This window comes from Impatiens glandulifera, chromosome 5 (genome assembly GCF_907164915.1).
Source record: "Impatiens glandulifera chromosome 5, dImpGla2.1, whole genome shotgun sequence".
Taxonomy (NCBI): domain Eukaryota; kingdom Viridiplantae; phylum Streptophyta; class Magnoliopsida; order Ericales; family Balsaminaceae; genus Impatiens; species Impatiens glandulifera.
This window is the reverse complement of record NC_061866.1, coordinates 27,687,189-27,704,111: the sequence shown is the minus strand read 5'-3', so window position 1 is coordinate 27,704,111 and position 16,923 is coordinate 27,687,189. Positions and strand designations below refer to the sequence as shown.

Below are 16,923 nucleotides of genomic sequence, written 5' to 3'. Positions count from 1 at the left end.
TCTCAATCTTTATAGGACCATTAGAGATGACATTCCACATGTCACAATCAAAAGCAGCCAAATGAACTTACATTCTCATCATCCAATAATCGTATTTTCTTTTGAAAACACGGGGATTTGGTTGATGACCGACATGATTCAGATTCTTGTTGCTTGAGAATAGAAAACGAGGCTTTGATACCAATTGATAGGATCGATGTAACCAATAGAGACTAGGGTCTGACTACTGATAACAACTTATGAAAAACGATTCGATTTTAACTCTGTTAGAAGTTAAAATCTGTTTCTATTCTTCACAAATCTTTCGAACTCTTGAAACGGTTTCAAAGGCGGAAGTGTTCGTCGGATTTGAATTTTTGAACCAAAGAAAAAAGAATGGCAGAAAGTAAAGAACACAAGAGTTTTTTATGGATGTTCGGAGCAAACTCTCCTACGTCACCCCTTCTTCCATAATCGGAAGGATTTCACTAAACTCTTTGAATCAAATACAGTTTACTGAACTAGCTATCACTCTGTTGAACAGAACAACCTCTGTTCAACTTACAATATTAAGAACAATATTCTCACAGCTAGATAGTGTTTTGATTCTTTTTCTCTTGAACTTAGAAAATGATAGAAATCAGTAAGGCAAGAGCAGGCTTGTGAATTGATCAGCAAATAAGCAAGTTCACTAATAGATCGAGAGATTCAACCGTTGTCCTTGAGCATATATTTGTAGTAGAAGGACACCAACGGTCAAATCTTCTTCATGGACACGTGGCAAACGTCCATTGGAAGGCCGCCCATAGGACAAGAGTACAACAGACTCTGAGCAAATGGATCGTGGCCGTACCGAACTGGTAGTGCGCCGAATATCCTCTTTGATATTGTCTTGTACTGGAAAAATCGTTGAAAAGATATTTGCATATGTGGCGTTCGTTAATTAGATGCAATTAACTGGTTTGTCAGACTGCACAAGAGTGAGTGGAGTAGAGTAGCAGACAGCTAGTTGATCGTAGGTAGGCGTATGCGAACTTCAAACGACTGCTAAAGCGAGGCATTAGACGTGCTCCATTAGACCGCCTAGTCTAAGGGAGTTAGACGTCAACGTATAATAGTGTGTTCATTAAACTGATAAGTCTAATGGAGTTAGACCTCAACGTCTAAATACGCATCCCTTCAGACTTGTCTAAAGGAGTTAAACGCCAACGTATAACTACGTATCTGTTATACTGCAACGTCTAACTACGTATCACTTCAAACTTATCTGAAGGAGTTAGACGCCAATGTCTAACTACGTATCTGTTAGACTGGAACGTCTAACTACGTATCACTTCAGACTTGTCTGAATGAGTTAAACGTCAACGTCTAACTACGTATCTATTAGACTTCAACGTTTAACTACGTATCTGTTAAACATCAACGTCTAACTACATATCACTTCAGACTTGTCTGAAGGAGTTAGACGTCAATGTCTAACTACGTTACCCATTAGACTACAACGTCTAATGGAGTTAGACCTCAACATCTAATCTCGCAACACGTCTAATTAGTCTTCTTAGACCACGTCTAAGTTAGTCAAGTTTGATGCACTTGCACAAAAATAATTAGACAACTTAGCTTTATTCAAATTGAGATTTAATCAAAATTTAGTTTTAATCACAATTAAGTTTTAATCATAATTAAGTTTTAATCATAATTAAGTTTTAATCATATATTATCAAAATAAAGTTGGCATAGAATAGACTTAATCTCTTAATTATTTTAATCAAAATAATTTGACAATTTTTCTTTTTTATCATTTAAGTTAAATTATCAAAATCAGGTGAGTTCATGATTTAAACATACTTCATCATTGACAAATTATATATTATATTATTAGTTTTCTTTTCTCCTTTCATATTAAATATTTATATAAAAAAAATTATCTCCTTTTTAATTTCTTTATATCTATATTATAATATATTAATTATTTATATCTCATTTTATATTATTAAAATTTTAAAAAATAATAAAATAAAATTATTTACTATTTTAAGAGTCACAAAATTTGAATTTGCATTGCTAATTCTCCGTAAATAGTTTGTCCTGAAAATAATAAATTGCAAATTTTGTAAATAATAAATCAGACTTAGTATATGATTTGGTCTCTCTACACTAGAGGTCCTTGATGTCTAACAGGGAAAGATTTGTCTTTTTATCTAGATGACATTACAAATAATAATTTTATCCATACTAAAAACTTATTTAACTAATTAGTATATCATATAAGTTAAAATTGAGATATATTGGAATATGAGTTAAAATTGAGATTATTATATCTTTTTTTTTTTAGTATTTTCTAGTGTTTAAAGGTAGCTAGGATCTATACAATCTGCTGTCAAATGCCAGTGAAAATAGGGAAAAACTACTTCATTCTATTCTCATTTCACATATAGAAATTACAGTAAAAACTACTCAAGGTGATTTTCTACTGGGGAGATTGATTTTACAAATCCCACCCTGTTCTATCAGATCAGGAATAAGACTTTCACTTTCAAACTCAGATCCAAAAAATGACCTTGTTTTCAAACACCTCAACACCTGTGCAGCGGTGCAGGATATACGTCAAGTGGTTTGTAACTTAACCGTTCATTGTGAGGCAAAGGCCCCTCCTGAAAGATATGATCAAGATTCTCATTAATTAGACATTATTAAATATCCATTATCACCACTTATCAGCTAAGAATATGCATTTTTTGCCAAATTATATCTTAGATCGTCAAGATTTATGAATTCCAAGAACCATAATGTTCTATTTACAGTTACTGATAAAGAAAAACAAGGTGTACCTCATTGGGATTTATCTGGAATGGTTTCACAAAATCTTCAAACATAATAGGAGATAATGCCTTTATTTTATCTCCGGCCTCCTGAAAAAATAGAAGAAAATGTGCATCTTTGCAGTAAAAATCATGGGGACCAGATGAGAATGAGAAAATCCAACCAGAAAAACTGAAAAGCTTAATTGCACCTTTGTTACAAAAACAGAAAAAAAAAATCAAAATAGAATGAAAAAAGAGTGAAACCCACAAAAAAACATTAACCAGTATGAAATTATGAATACATCAAAAAAAAAATTTAACCAGGGTGTTAAAGACTAGCTTTTCTCAATGAAGGTTAACACGGTAACCAACCACCATGACCTCCCAATTCGATCTGATCCTTCTAATGAATATCGAACATGTGACCCAGTGTTGTAAGCTCATTAGTTCAAGTATCTTGAACTTGAGCTACCCTGGGTGGGTACATCAAAGGAGCCTTAAACAATATAATCAAAAGAAAGACTAGTGGCTTAATGAAAAGGCCATCACCAATCTCACCCCTGGTGAGATAAAATCATCGTCAACAAAAGGAGGCAATGAAAATTATTAGTTTTGACTCACCAATCCAGTTATTCTAGACTTTTCCAGTAGCTCCCCTGCAATCATATCCAGTATCTTCCTGTTATCCTTCAATGCTTTCAATGCAAGTTCTTCCGTCTCTTCAATGTACTGTGTCAAATACCAACTATTATTGATTTTCTTTTCTCTGAATACTTGGGATACATTCAACCAACATACTTTCTCAAAAGAACAAACTCACACTTGTCTCTGGCAATCAATGATTTGGTGTTTTAGGACTAATATAAGGGAGATTCAAGAGAAAATTATTAGACAGAGTCTATTTATAGAGAGCAAAATCAGACTTACTTGAAAGTTTAGGTAGAATACCTCTTATCCCTAAAAACAATGTTTTTTTAGGGTTTTTATCCAAGTAGCACAATAAACAATATACAACTGAACTAAGGGATTCTACCATATAGAGTAGTGCAAGGACTTGAGCAAATGAGTATTAAAGATATATTAGCATTACAAGCTTTTATAATATATGGTGTATTCAAGCCTGAAAATAATGCAAAATCAATCCATAAAAGTAAAAACAACAAAGAGCAGTTATTTGATGTTTACCCTGGTCAATTCTCGAGTGAATAGCTCAGAAACTTCAACCGTCATATCAGCCGGAATAACCCGAGGATCGTCCCACTAAGAGTCATTATCAATTAAAACATGAGCAACATAATTTTATTTTATTTTTTGGGAAAACAGCATTGCACCATTAAACTATGAGCAACATAAATTATGATATACAAATAACTGTTACCGAAAAACCAAAATTCTATACCCTGTATCTTATCAGTTCACCATCTGTACTATCAGGTCGATCCGCCATATCAATTCTTTTTGTCAAAGCTGTAAGCCCCAATCTGGCATTGCTAGGACTTATCACCATTTCCCGAGCAAGCTGAAAACAATGATGTGATGAACCGTCACATTTTAAAAGACATGACAAATTCCTTACCTTTGTGATCTTTTCTAGATCATCTGTTCCTCCATCAGTCACGTCATCTCCAAATACAACACGTTCAGCACATCGTCCACCATGAGCAACTACCATTTGCATCTTCATGTAGCCAAAGGTTACATAACCTTGGTCTACCATATCTTCTCTGGGGTAGAAAACTGAAACTGCAGTTTCCTGTCCAAAGTCCAATAACAGAAAGAGTTTTCAGCTATAACGTATTCCTCTTGACAAATTTGAAACGGAATGCAGAATAATTAAAACATATTCCACCTTGCCACCAGGAAGTAGCTGAGAAAATGCATGCCAATCGAATCTTGGAAACAAGTGAGCCAACAAAATGTGACCAGCTTCGTGGACTGCAAGGAGTCTCTTCTTTTCAGGTGAAACCTGTTAAATAGTATTCATATCAAGTGGTTATTTCCAAAATAACCTTGTTTGATGTATGTTATAAAAAAAACATGTTATTTGAGGTTATTTGGGTAAAAAAACATTTATAAATATATAATTAAAAATACATAGGTATTTTAATGATATGTAAATTGTTGATTGGATAGTGTTTTATTTGAAATTAAATCCTAAATAACTCACATCAAACAAGGCCCAAGTATTATTATAAACTTGGAAAAATAAGCTTGTGGAGAAGGTACATACACTTTGTTCACATTTCTGTTGTTCCTCCTCTGTAAGAAGCACACCCATACCCTCAAGCAATTGTTTGTCTAACACATCAATGATGTCTTGTTGGTAAATTTTAGAATGTCCTTTTCTCACCTGCAAATTCAACATATAGCTAAATGGCACTCTTCGAATTGTGAAAGATGAAGGTTCCTGAAATAACTTACAGACATAATAGCAGCTTCATTTACAAGATTCCTGATGTCTGCTCCGGAATAGCCAACAGTACGAAAAACAAACTGCACATTAGAGATAAAAAAAAATAAGAGAAGGCGTCGTAATAACATAACAAAGAAACAACTTGTACATATGTTAAGGGTGTTTACTCTAATATATATAAGAAATAAATTTGATGCCTATGTGAAGAATCCGCCAATAGAGAAGAAGATGAATGCTTGTTTATAAGAAACACAATGAGAGAAAAACATCTGATGAGGCAGACAAAATGTCTGGCTTTTCATTGTATTCTTGAATGAATAAATGTACATTGTGACATTGCAATATGTGTACTACTTACTTTCCTTCTACATAAATGGTAAGAAATTAACAGAATCAAATAAAATGGGATCCTCAAATTAGTCAGATTAGCGTCAAATTTTAGCCGATTGAGTTTCAAATGGTTTATTTCCTTGAAGAGCTCCTGTGTTGACACAACAAACCGGTATTATCTAACGTATGAACTCATATCTTTAGCTCGTTCTTTACAATTCCAAGATTGTGCCTCAACTAGATTTTGGGGGAGAAGCCTGCCTAATCAATCATCTCTCTTCTGAGTTTTTACAATTTGCTTCTTCATCCAAAATTATGCAAAGCTTATTTACTAATCTCCAACTTATATCTATCATACCACTCAACTCTTTGGTTGCACTGTCTTTCAACACATTCACTCTCATTACTGGGAATTTAATGCCAACAAGTGCATCTTTTAAAGATAAGCCAACAAAAATGGTTTAAGTGTTTCTCTCCTATCACACATAAATTCTACCACTCTATGCACTTCACATTCTTTAAAGATGGTCCATACTACTCCAAATTAAGGGGATAGTAAATCAAGAGAACTGTGGCATTTGGAGTGGATATCACTTCTTGAACCTGTTTTACCATTCTCATCACCCATCTTAGAGCACACAAATGTTCAATACAATTCACACAACCTAGATTATAATCAACCTTCTCCTCCTTTTCCACCTGAAAAAATCTATGTTTAGAGAAATAACTGCGTGACACTACATGAAACCCAACAATGTCATGAGAAATCTACAGGCCGAGTTGAACGTGAAAACCAACAAGACACAACAAAACTTAGTCTACAATCGGATCATCCCACATTGAATAAATTGATTGCTCATAGAAAATATACTGGATCATGCACTCAACATCTAATTCACAATTATATTTCCTACTCAAGTTTGTTTTCATGATTACAAGAAATTGTGGCTTCATTGGGCAATATCAGTATTTCTAATTCAATGTATGAAGCTCTAAAGATCCCCAAGTGGTAGAAAGTGATTCTAGAAAAATATATTGCCTTAGAAAAGCACGGCACGTGAACAAATATCATACAGAACTGTGGGTAATAAATAAATGAATATTCTTATTGAAATGTAACACAGATGGAAGTATAGAGATACAAGGCTACCTCAAAGAATATATGCAATTTTGCGAAATTGACTATCAATAGTTACATGGATGTTCTATCGGAATTTGAGGGGTACGTTTGACAAATCTAAGGTTCTTAAAAATGATGGATATACCAAGGTACAAACATATCACATCTTACTTGTGCAACACTTTCTTCATGGTACGTTGATTTTGAATTTTGGCAGAATAAGGATGAGGTTGAGAAGAAAATTATTGGCCACTGAAAAGTGTGTTATGATAGAAACTAGAATAGAAGCTAAACCTAGCGTCAAAATATGGTATAAAAGAATAATAGAATATGAGATTAGGAAGGGAAAAACGTTAATTGTGGTGATAACCTACAATTGAAATGAGAAGAGATTTTTTTTTTTTTTGAGAACGATGGGTTTTACCGCTCCTTTGGAGTGTGACTAATCTCTGCGGGTTAAGCACATAGCCCGCAAACACACTTAACCATTTAACCAGACACAAAACTTACCGCCTGACGGGCTCGAACTCAGGAACTCAGGGAGGCATGGGGAATATCCACCTCTTGTTGCCGATAGGCTAGAAGAGAGGATGAGATGAGAAGAGATTGAATGGTAAAGGATGAGATATAGAGAGAATTGGGAGAGGTGAGATAGAGAGATAGAGAGGGAACCTATTAAGATTCAAGGATTCTCAATTATGGCATAACCTCCATCTTCCTTTTTTATTCTTATATATATATATATATATATATATATATATATATATATATATATATATATATATATATATCCTCCTAACTGCCTTATTGTTTTCCCGCCAATAGTTATGCTGGCCCAACTAATTACCCGCCATCTTACTCTAGGGTTCGTAACCATAAACATAGTTATTTTCTTGTGACAGAGTGCTGAGAAAAAGAAATGAAAACAATTAATCCGCTAGATAAAGTGAAACACAAACTCTATAGCGGTGTTAACTACGACGGGTGAAGGGGAGACAAGCCAGATGATGCTCGCGAAGCGAAGCATCCGCCAAGACAGTTGAGCTCCAAGTTGGCCTCAGCTCCTTTGAATTTAGAGTTTGAGTCTTTTGTAGGGACTTTCCATCTTTTGGTGTCCACTTTTTTATGTTCTTCGATTAAACGAGAAATGATGTCATGACTTACCTTTTGTAATGGTTTGGTTTTTCCAAAGTAGATGTGATTTTAGCTTTATCTTGAATAATGAAAAAAAAAAATCTTGTAAAAAACACTTTCCTGATTGGAAGAATTATAAAACTAATTGTATGCATTGATTGAGAAAATGATTAGAAGACTAAAGTTGCTATTATTAAGTTCAAATAAAATATTTGGGAGATCTCAAATATTTCTTAGACGTCTACTACATGAAACAAGTGGATACAAGCCAACTGAGATTCATATGGACCCCTATACAAAGTTGATGCCTCAAACTACGAAAATAAAAGAGTGTTCAATTGTGTTGTTTATTATTCCCGGGTCATATTAGGATAATTATCAATGCACAGAGAATTCTAGGATAAAGAACTATTTCTAGAATTATGGGATAATTGCTTCCATGATAATTATCCTTTTAACCTACCCAATTCATATTAGGATAATTATCCGTAACATTATTTACCTAATTCATATTAGGTTAATCCCAATATTGAATTGGGATCTATATACTTCAACAAGAACTGAAAGCTGACAAAAGACGATAACACTGGGTAGAGAAACTAATTACTTGACTCACACTTGTCTAGACATGAGCTCAGTTGTTAGCGTGTTAGCCAATTATTTGGCAATCCCTATATTGATCACTCTCAAAAAGGATCCACGAAAGGGGATTAATGTTTAAAAAGACAGGAATTTGAATTCTAGAAGTCTTTATTTGTGTTTATTGGACACATCACAAAGCGATAGACGATTCACATTCAGATCTCGTTCAGTTGGGTAGTCTTTTAGCATGGAGTAGTAAAAAACAGACTGGTTTCTGGTCCCCAAGTAGTGTCGATGCTGAATTCTGAGCACTAGCTTTAGGCATTTGTGAAGGACTTTAGCTACAATGGGTATTTGATGAGCTCAAGATAGGAACAGGGAATTTTGTATGAATTCTATATGACGAACATTACTGCGAAGAATCTTGTTCATGATTATCAAAAACATGTGAAAATTGACATAGTTAGTCAATGAAAAAATTGAAAAAAAGTCATTCATTCTCAGTCATGTTCCTTCACAACAGCAAAACCATGGCCCTATTTTGACCTAACATAACCAAGCTACATTTAATTCTTGGTAACATATATCACCTAGCTTCAGGGAGAGTTTAGAAAATCAACCAAGGAAAAATCCCTTATTTCTATGAACATAGTTTATTGATTTCTTTAGATAGAGTAGAATATTTCATGTAATTATTTGTATATCTTTAGGAAATATTCCTTCTAATATTAAAAGGATTATAATTGTTGAAGGATTTTTTAGTTAGAAAGTACATTTCAGAATAAGACTATGATTTCCACTTAGAACGCATTAAGTTGAAGTGGAGGTCATGACTCTAGGGTTATGCTAGCTTCCTACATTCAAAAATAAAAGGAATAGGAATATGATTGTGTAAAATTATGTTATTAGGATAAATAGGAAATAGTAGTTTTCCTAATTAAGTGAGGTAATTATTCGTGATCTAAAAACGATAGTTACACCATGTTGTTTAGGGAGTAAGAGTTATCTAAAATGCAAACTCATGTAAATTGTAATTGAAGGGAAAACCCCTTGGAATAAAGGTAAATATCATTCCAAATTCAGAACTTGTATATATAAGCTTGCATATCATCAAAATGAAATTCATCCTCTTTACAAAATTATGACAAGCTTTAAAGAGTAACATCTAAATGCAAAATTTAAGCAACACAAGTTTGAGAGACGTCTCCACTGTAATGCAGTAAAGTAACATAATAGCACATTTTTAGTCATATATGCAGCATGACCTTAATACTCTGATTGTTTTCTTGAACGAGTCCCAAACAATACAACCATGGACCTATTTTTTTTTTACATTTCAGACTACAATCACCAAAAGTACATCCTGTAGAAAATGAAAATAGGCCAATACAACCTTTTGAATGGTACAATGAAACAAAGAATAACCAAAGAGTTACCTGTCTGAAGTCGACATCTTCAGCAAGCTGCCTGCCTTCACTATGTACGCCAAAAATTTCAACGCGTTGCTTTGCATCAGGTAGTCCAATATATAGGCGGCGATCTATTCGTCCAGGGCTAACAAATTCAATATCAAGTTCATCCGGCCTATTTGTAGCACAAATGAATATGACAGCTTGTCTTAAGGAAAACCGATCTACGCCTGTTTTCGCTTTCCTGTGCATTATCACACCATTATAAATAACTAACTTTACAAAACAACAAAACAAAACAAAAAATAGTAGCTAGAAGGTAGAAAAAATAATTACACCTTAAATCTTAACTTTCAAACAGGAGTTAATGTAAATAAGAACCCAGATAAACAAACTTTATATAAAGTCCATATCCTAAAAGGCATAAATGAAAGAAGTAATAATGTCACTAAATAGGAGAGGAATAATAGTAAGCAAGATACTGACTCTCCGTCAAGCTGTGAAATCAGAGCCTCAAATGTTGCTCTTCTGCGGGGATCCTTTTTAGCATGCCTTCCAGCTATAGCATCAATTTCATCCACAAAAACAAAGGAAGGAGCCTGTTGAAATCATAGAAGCGTTGTCTTTAAAGCCTTAAGCATCAAAAATAAGAAAAACTTGTAATCAAGGATCACATCTTGTGACAATATCAAGGTCCTATTACAGATCATTAAAACACTAGAATTCCATTAACCTTAATTTTTTTTTAAAAGGATATTGAACCATAAGAACACTATGATCACATAAGGAAATTCAGCAGATATAATCCAAAATTTTATCTCTAGTCCAAGTTCAAACAGTTTTTTGTTATCCTTTTAGTTCACATTGATCATAAGCTGAAAATTCTACAATTGTTATGTTTGTGAAAATCACAATGATCTCAAAAATAATTTCATCATGATCCAAAAATAAGCTTACCATTATGGTGAAAAAAATCTCTACACAATGAAGCAAAATATTATAGCTATAATTTGGATCATAATCTAAAAATTAATTTGTATACCAAAAAAGTCAAACTATATTTTGGATTATAATCATGATAAAAAATATGTGTATGATCATGATCCAAAAAAGTCTTATACCAAATAAAAAAATCAATTTCAATTTTAACTTTGGTGATTATCAAATGAGATCGTGATTGTAACAAATTACAAGTTTCTAAATAATGCAGAGACAACTTTTCTTTTCTAACAATAAAATGCATGAAAAGAATAAAAAAGGCTAGCACAAAGGACCTTACATTTCTCCTAGCTACAGAAAACATTTCATTAATTCGTGCAGCGCCGCTTTTTTCACTATCTGTAAACTCTGCACCAGAAGCAAAAACAAATGGCATCCCACTCTCCTTAGAGAGTGTTCTTGCAAAAAGCGTTTTTCCTGTTCCAGGAGGTCCGGAAAGAAGAACACCCTGTCATACATGTTATAAGAACCACGTTAAATTTGAAGATTAACATGGTATGCATGGTTATAACTCTTGTCACTCTTCTAAAAAAATCCTTACTCGAACAAATTTGACTTCTTTTTCATAGTACTGCATCGGGTTTCTCATGTAAATCATCAATTCATCAAGAAGGTCCCAAACATCACCACCTAAGACAACTTCCTTATGCATGGATTTTGTCTCGTCCACTTCTTCAACCGGCTGAATATATGAAAACAGTATGAGGAAATCATATGATTAATCCAAAAGAAGAAAAAAGAAATCCCCAAACCGGAAACTTACCAGAATAAAGTTTTCTGCATAAGCCATATCGAAAAGCTGATTGTACTTTTTATACAAAAAACGGTTAGAGGTAATGTGAAGAAGCATTAAGGATTCCCTTATAAACCAAAGAATCAGTATTCCAGGTAATAATGCAATTAGTACTTTCATAAAGTAATGAATCTGTCGCTTCTGGAGAAGATCCACTTCGGCTCCAGAACTTGAGATAGTCTCAAACAGATAAGGATCAAGAGGAATATCAACCTGTGTTGAAAACCAGTGGAGCAGTTTAAGGGACCAAAAGATATCTAATGCAACTGACTATATGGGAAAAAACAAACAGAATCTTTGAGATTCCAAAACACATTTGTAGCTCTCCACTTACAATATATTCTAATGGGAATCCTTCCTTCATTGTGATATAAACTCGCTTGAGGTCCTCTGTGAAGACAACAGCAGCAACCTGTTCACAAATTCATGTAAACAGTACTGTTAATCAAACTCTCCTATATAGTGAGTAAAAATTATAGCAAATGACATCACAATTCTATGATCTCCGCACTTGGAATTTTCTGACCAGAGTGTTTCGAAACATTATTATATTTCCTATATGAATACCCTTAAGATAGACAAGCTCTATTTCTGTAAACAAAAAACATTTACCTTGAAGAACTTTTTTCTATACAATAACAACATGTGTCCCATTTGGAAATACTTTCTTGGTATGGATTAATTGGGATTCAGACAAGAAATCATTAATCAAAATTTTAATATGTCTCGCTAAGTTCTCTTTTCAAATGTGATCTCATATGATCCACATTCATATGAGATACCTCACAAAAAAAATTAAAAATTGTTGATGTCTGGATCCAGATTCCGATCCAAAAAAAAAAGTGTTTCCAGATGGCCCAATGATAGTTTTATGTATTCATGTAATAAAGTCAAGATAACTTGTATGCGTGTATAAGAAAACATGGAACAATGGATGTAATTAACTAAAAGTTTAAATAAATCTTAAAGAAAAACAAAGGGATAAAATGAACCAACAAAGTAAAATACCTCAGAAGAATCAAGTTTTTGAAGAAAGTAAATATATGGAAGTTTAGGGCGGTAAAGCCACCATCTTTTACCAATCCACAATGCACGGGTTCCATGACCATCTACAGCCTTCTCTAAAACATCTTTACGAAGGCTATTCTCAACCTCTTTCATGTCAAATTCAACAGCATATTTAGCATTTAAGGAAGCCGCTTGCTCAGCTAAATTATCATTTTTAAGAATTTCCTTCCATTTAACGAGTCTTTCACGCCATGTTCCTTCACTTTCTTCTGTCTCGCCTGAAAAAAAAATCTTGCAACAAGGATGACTACATGATCCAAGGAAAAAAAGGAAACTGATGTAGAAATGCATTTACTGCAGTTCACCCACACAATGCAATAGGAAAAGCATTATACCCGAGGTTGAATACTCGGTGAATGTGTAATTAAGTATATGCTACATAATGCAGTGCTTTTTTTGTTAAATTTGATTTTTGGATACTGTGATTATCAAGTTCCTATATGCTTTTAAGTTCAATTTAAGAGTAAAAGTAACTGTTACATATTTATTTCAAAAAATAGTAAACAAATAGAAAACAAACCCTATTGTCTCTAGTGCAAAGAGAACATGTTTTTCTCCACTTTATCCACATGAGTGACAACTTCCAATTTTATGGAACAAAACTCCAGTAGCTGCAATCTTATTTAAACAAACAAATAGCACAAACATGTAGAGCCTATTTGTAAAACTCATATTTTGTCACAATCACAGTCCCATTAAAAAATTGCCCAAGTTTAAATTTAAAGTGATTTTATTCGTTTGGAAAAGATTGTTTTCTCCATCATGACCAATTTTTTACCTAAATCATTATCAGATTATAGTTTGATTTTTTTGTTCCATTTGGTATAAAGATTATTTTATTGACCATCTTATTATGTAATTTTTGTTTCATTTGGTATAAAGATTGTTTTTGTTACATCAAACATAACAAATGTACATTTTTCTGGATCATGATTTGCAATTATAAAATGTATACAGGCCCATAATGGAGACATGATATTAATTCATACTTTTCCATGTAATATCTGCATCTTTGTGTGCAAAAATGTGGTTTAGTCATATCAGTACTCCTCCCTTCATAGATGATATAAATCACATATGTTCCATAACTTCTGATTTAACAGAAGTTTAAGATGAGAAACAAAACCCAAGAAATTGGAAACACAATGTTCAAAGAAAAAAACATTTGGATATTTTTAACTAACCAGATATTTCCAAATCTTTCATCAGAACCTTCTTTTCTTCAGTGTTTAATCTGACATCGTTTTCTATAATTTCTTTCACACTCCTACCAACATCCTTAGGATCATCTTCCCAGGCATGTTCCCCTATGTAAGAGTTGTCGTGAATAAGAGTTCCATCTGGTCCTTCAATAAATTTCTTCATTTTAAGACCTTTGGGAGTTGAATTCCTCCACATATTTGCTTTAAACCTGATAACAATTATGAGAACAAAAACATTGATTTAAAGCCCATTTTGGTGATAAAAAGCAAGATAGTCCATGAACCTGAAAAAAGAAAAAATAATATGATATTGTTTAAACTATAGGGTTTAAACAATCCAATAAATCATACTTATTTTAAGTTATTGACCGTTTAGTTGCAAAGACTGATGCAATTAGGAAAGCCTATTTAGATGGCAAAAGACTTGGGATTGCAAAGGTTTCATTTGAATCTGATTGTCTAATTTTTGTAATGGCATGAATTCAAAGTGAATAATTAAACCTCAAGTTGTTGATGATTTACAAGTTTACAAAGAAATCACGTCTCTCAGATGGATTCCAAGGAATGCTAATGGAGTTGCTCATTGGGTGGCAAAATATGGAGAAGAAGATGTTGTTATGTTTTTTAATATTCTTGTTGAACTAATCAATATTGTGTATACTTATATGTTTAATATATAAAGATCTATACTTAATGACCAAAACAAACAATTCAATAAAAAGAGGTAAGAGGCCAAGAGAATTGAGACAAGAAGTATATAATTCTTTCATAATTTCATTTGTATAATTAAAATGATAACACAAGTCCCCCATATATGTATTAAGGGTAATTCCAATTCTAATATGAAACCATAATCTATGTCTTGTATGATAATCATATAGGATGACCTAGTTAGTAGCTATTTTCATGTTTTAATGTTGAAAAATGTAACAATAAAGCCAAACACACTATCCACATATGATATGCAAATTTCCTTCATATCTATCAGCTGGTTTTCAGAACATGAGAATAATCAACCAACTAAACATGCAAATAAAAGTATATGTTACTTGATGTAGTAAGAAATTGGTAAAATACATGACAAAACACAAGGAAGCCTGAAATTTAGGATGTAAAATTTTCTTAACTTTACACAAACATGAACAAGACTTACTTCCTAACATTATCCGGGGTTGGTTCGGGAATAACTGTTTCCATATAGGCATCAGCCAATTCTTTTCTTTGACGGTTGATGGATGGGGCTCGAATGGCCATGTATAACATTTGAGAAGAAAAAACCACAACAATGATATATAGAACCAATGCACCAAACCTTTTGGGCTCCCAATTCTTGACATCCTGAGAAATAAATAGTATAAATAATACAGTTTCAAATAATGGAATTCTTTCATTTAAGGAAAAGAGCATGTAAATTCAAAAGAAATGACCTTCCAACGTTCCAACTTATTCCAATCTATGAATTCCGACCTGAACCGGTCAAATTCAGCCTCTTTCTCCTTGGCTGCTTCTTGAAGCCTGTTAGCTAATCCGGCGAATTTAGAAGTAGTGTCTTCCAAGTCCAAGCCAGTTTCTTTCTTCAAGAACTGACTAAATTTCGAAAAGTAGGGGTCAGAACCACGGCGAATTGATTCATAAAAGCTCGACCACGAGAATGAACCAGACCCATTTGGATTGGAAGAGGCAAAAGCTCGAAAAGACGATGGCTTTTGGCGAGAGAGCTTGAGTCTGTACTTAGAAGGAGATTGCGCGTATTGTTGTTGTCTACGAGGGTGAAGCTTAAGATGGGTTTGATTGGGTACTAAGATTCTCGATGAGAACTGAAATGCATTGGGGTTGTAATGAATTTTGATATCCATTTTCGAATTCTCGATGAGAAGAAACTTCACCTAGCTGCTGTTTAAGCAGCAATGGAAGGATTCCGTCCTGAAACTCGAGAGTGAGGTTTTAAAAAGGGGTTTATCTTCTCTGAAAAATGCTGAACAATAACAAACAGAAATTATTTTATTTTATTTTTTACAAATCTATTAATCTAAAATTATTTTATCTTTCACTATCACATCTTTTAATAAATTATTTTACTTATCAATTCAAAAATAAAATACCCTCTATTTACCTCTTCTTTTTGGATTTTGATTTTTTTTATAAAATTAGTTATTTGTAGTTATTTAGATATAGACATAATATATTTGAAAATGAGTTAAATTAATTAAGAGACCTAACCCATTAGATTTTAAGTCGAAATTCCACAAGTTCAAATATTTGGGAATGGATTTCTATACCCAACTTCCTTGGAGGGTTTTGTAGTTCCTTAATATTTAAAAATGTTTTCAAATTTTTTATTCTCAAACTCATTAACCACACAATAATTATTTTTATCATTCACAAAGTATAAGAAATTCTGTATATTCAAAAAAAAAACATATATCTATAAAATAATTAAGTTATATTACATCTAATATTTATAATCGATTTTACATCCAATCAGATTGGTTGAAATCAGTTAGTACAACATGTGTGAGAATCATTATTCTAAAAAATACAAATAAATTTAAATATATTACTATCTAAATTGTATATATATAATCAATTAAATATATATATATATATATAATAATAATAAAATATATTTTAATTAAAATATTAAACTAAATATTTTTCTATTAAATTAATATCAAATCAAATATATTATATAATCAAAAGTCAAAATAATATAGGATGTAAAAATCAGAAAGAAACAAAATGGATCTCTGAAATGACCGTTATTAATAACTGCGAATAGATGTAAAAATTTTCTTTACATTCAGAGTATTCTTGTCCATGACCCATTTTTTTTGGTCATGATCATTAAAAGAGCTTTATGCCCATTATGTTTATCCACGACTAACAAAATCTTGATCATAAATTAAAAAATATTATTTTTATTTTTAAATTAAAAAAATAATAAATAATTTTTAAATATAATAATAATATTTAATTTCTAATTTTTATACATAATAATATTTTTTAATTTTTAAAAATAATAATTAATTTTTAAATTAAAAATAATAATTAATTTTTAAATGATAATAAACACAAATTAAAATACATTGT

General features: G+C 32.3%; 1 protein-coding gene across 1 annotated transcript; it reads right to left on the bottom strand.

The window, feature by feature from the left end:
• Positions 1-2,265: 2,265 nt before the first annotated feature.
• Positions 2,266-15,789, bottom strand: LOC124938065 (ATP-dependent zinc metalloprotease FTSH 12, chloroplastic-like). The gene is made up of 19 exons (XM_047478435.1): positions 15,261-15,789; positions 14,987-15,171; positions 13,816-14,042; positions 12,572-12,849; positions 11,898-11,975; positions 11,534-11,776; positions 11,312-11,452; positions 11,051-11,218; positions 10,258-10,370; positions 9,799-10,015; positions 5,205-5,276; positions 5,014-5,133; positions 4,633-4,749; positions 4,360-4,536; positions 4,183-4,302; positions 3,969-4,043; positions 3,405-3,512; positions 2,811-2,891; positions 2,266-2,633 (listed from the first exon to the last, which is right to left on the bottom strand). The coding sequence occupies exons 1-19, from the start codon at positions 15,687-15,689 to the stop codon at positions 2,556-2,558; spliced, it is 3,027 nt and encodes a 1,008-aa protein (XP_047334391.1). The 5' UTR covers positions 15,690-15,789; the 3' UTR covers positions 2,266-2,555.
• Positions 15,790-16,923: the final 1,134 nt, after the last annotated feature.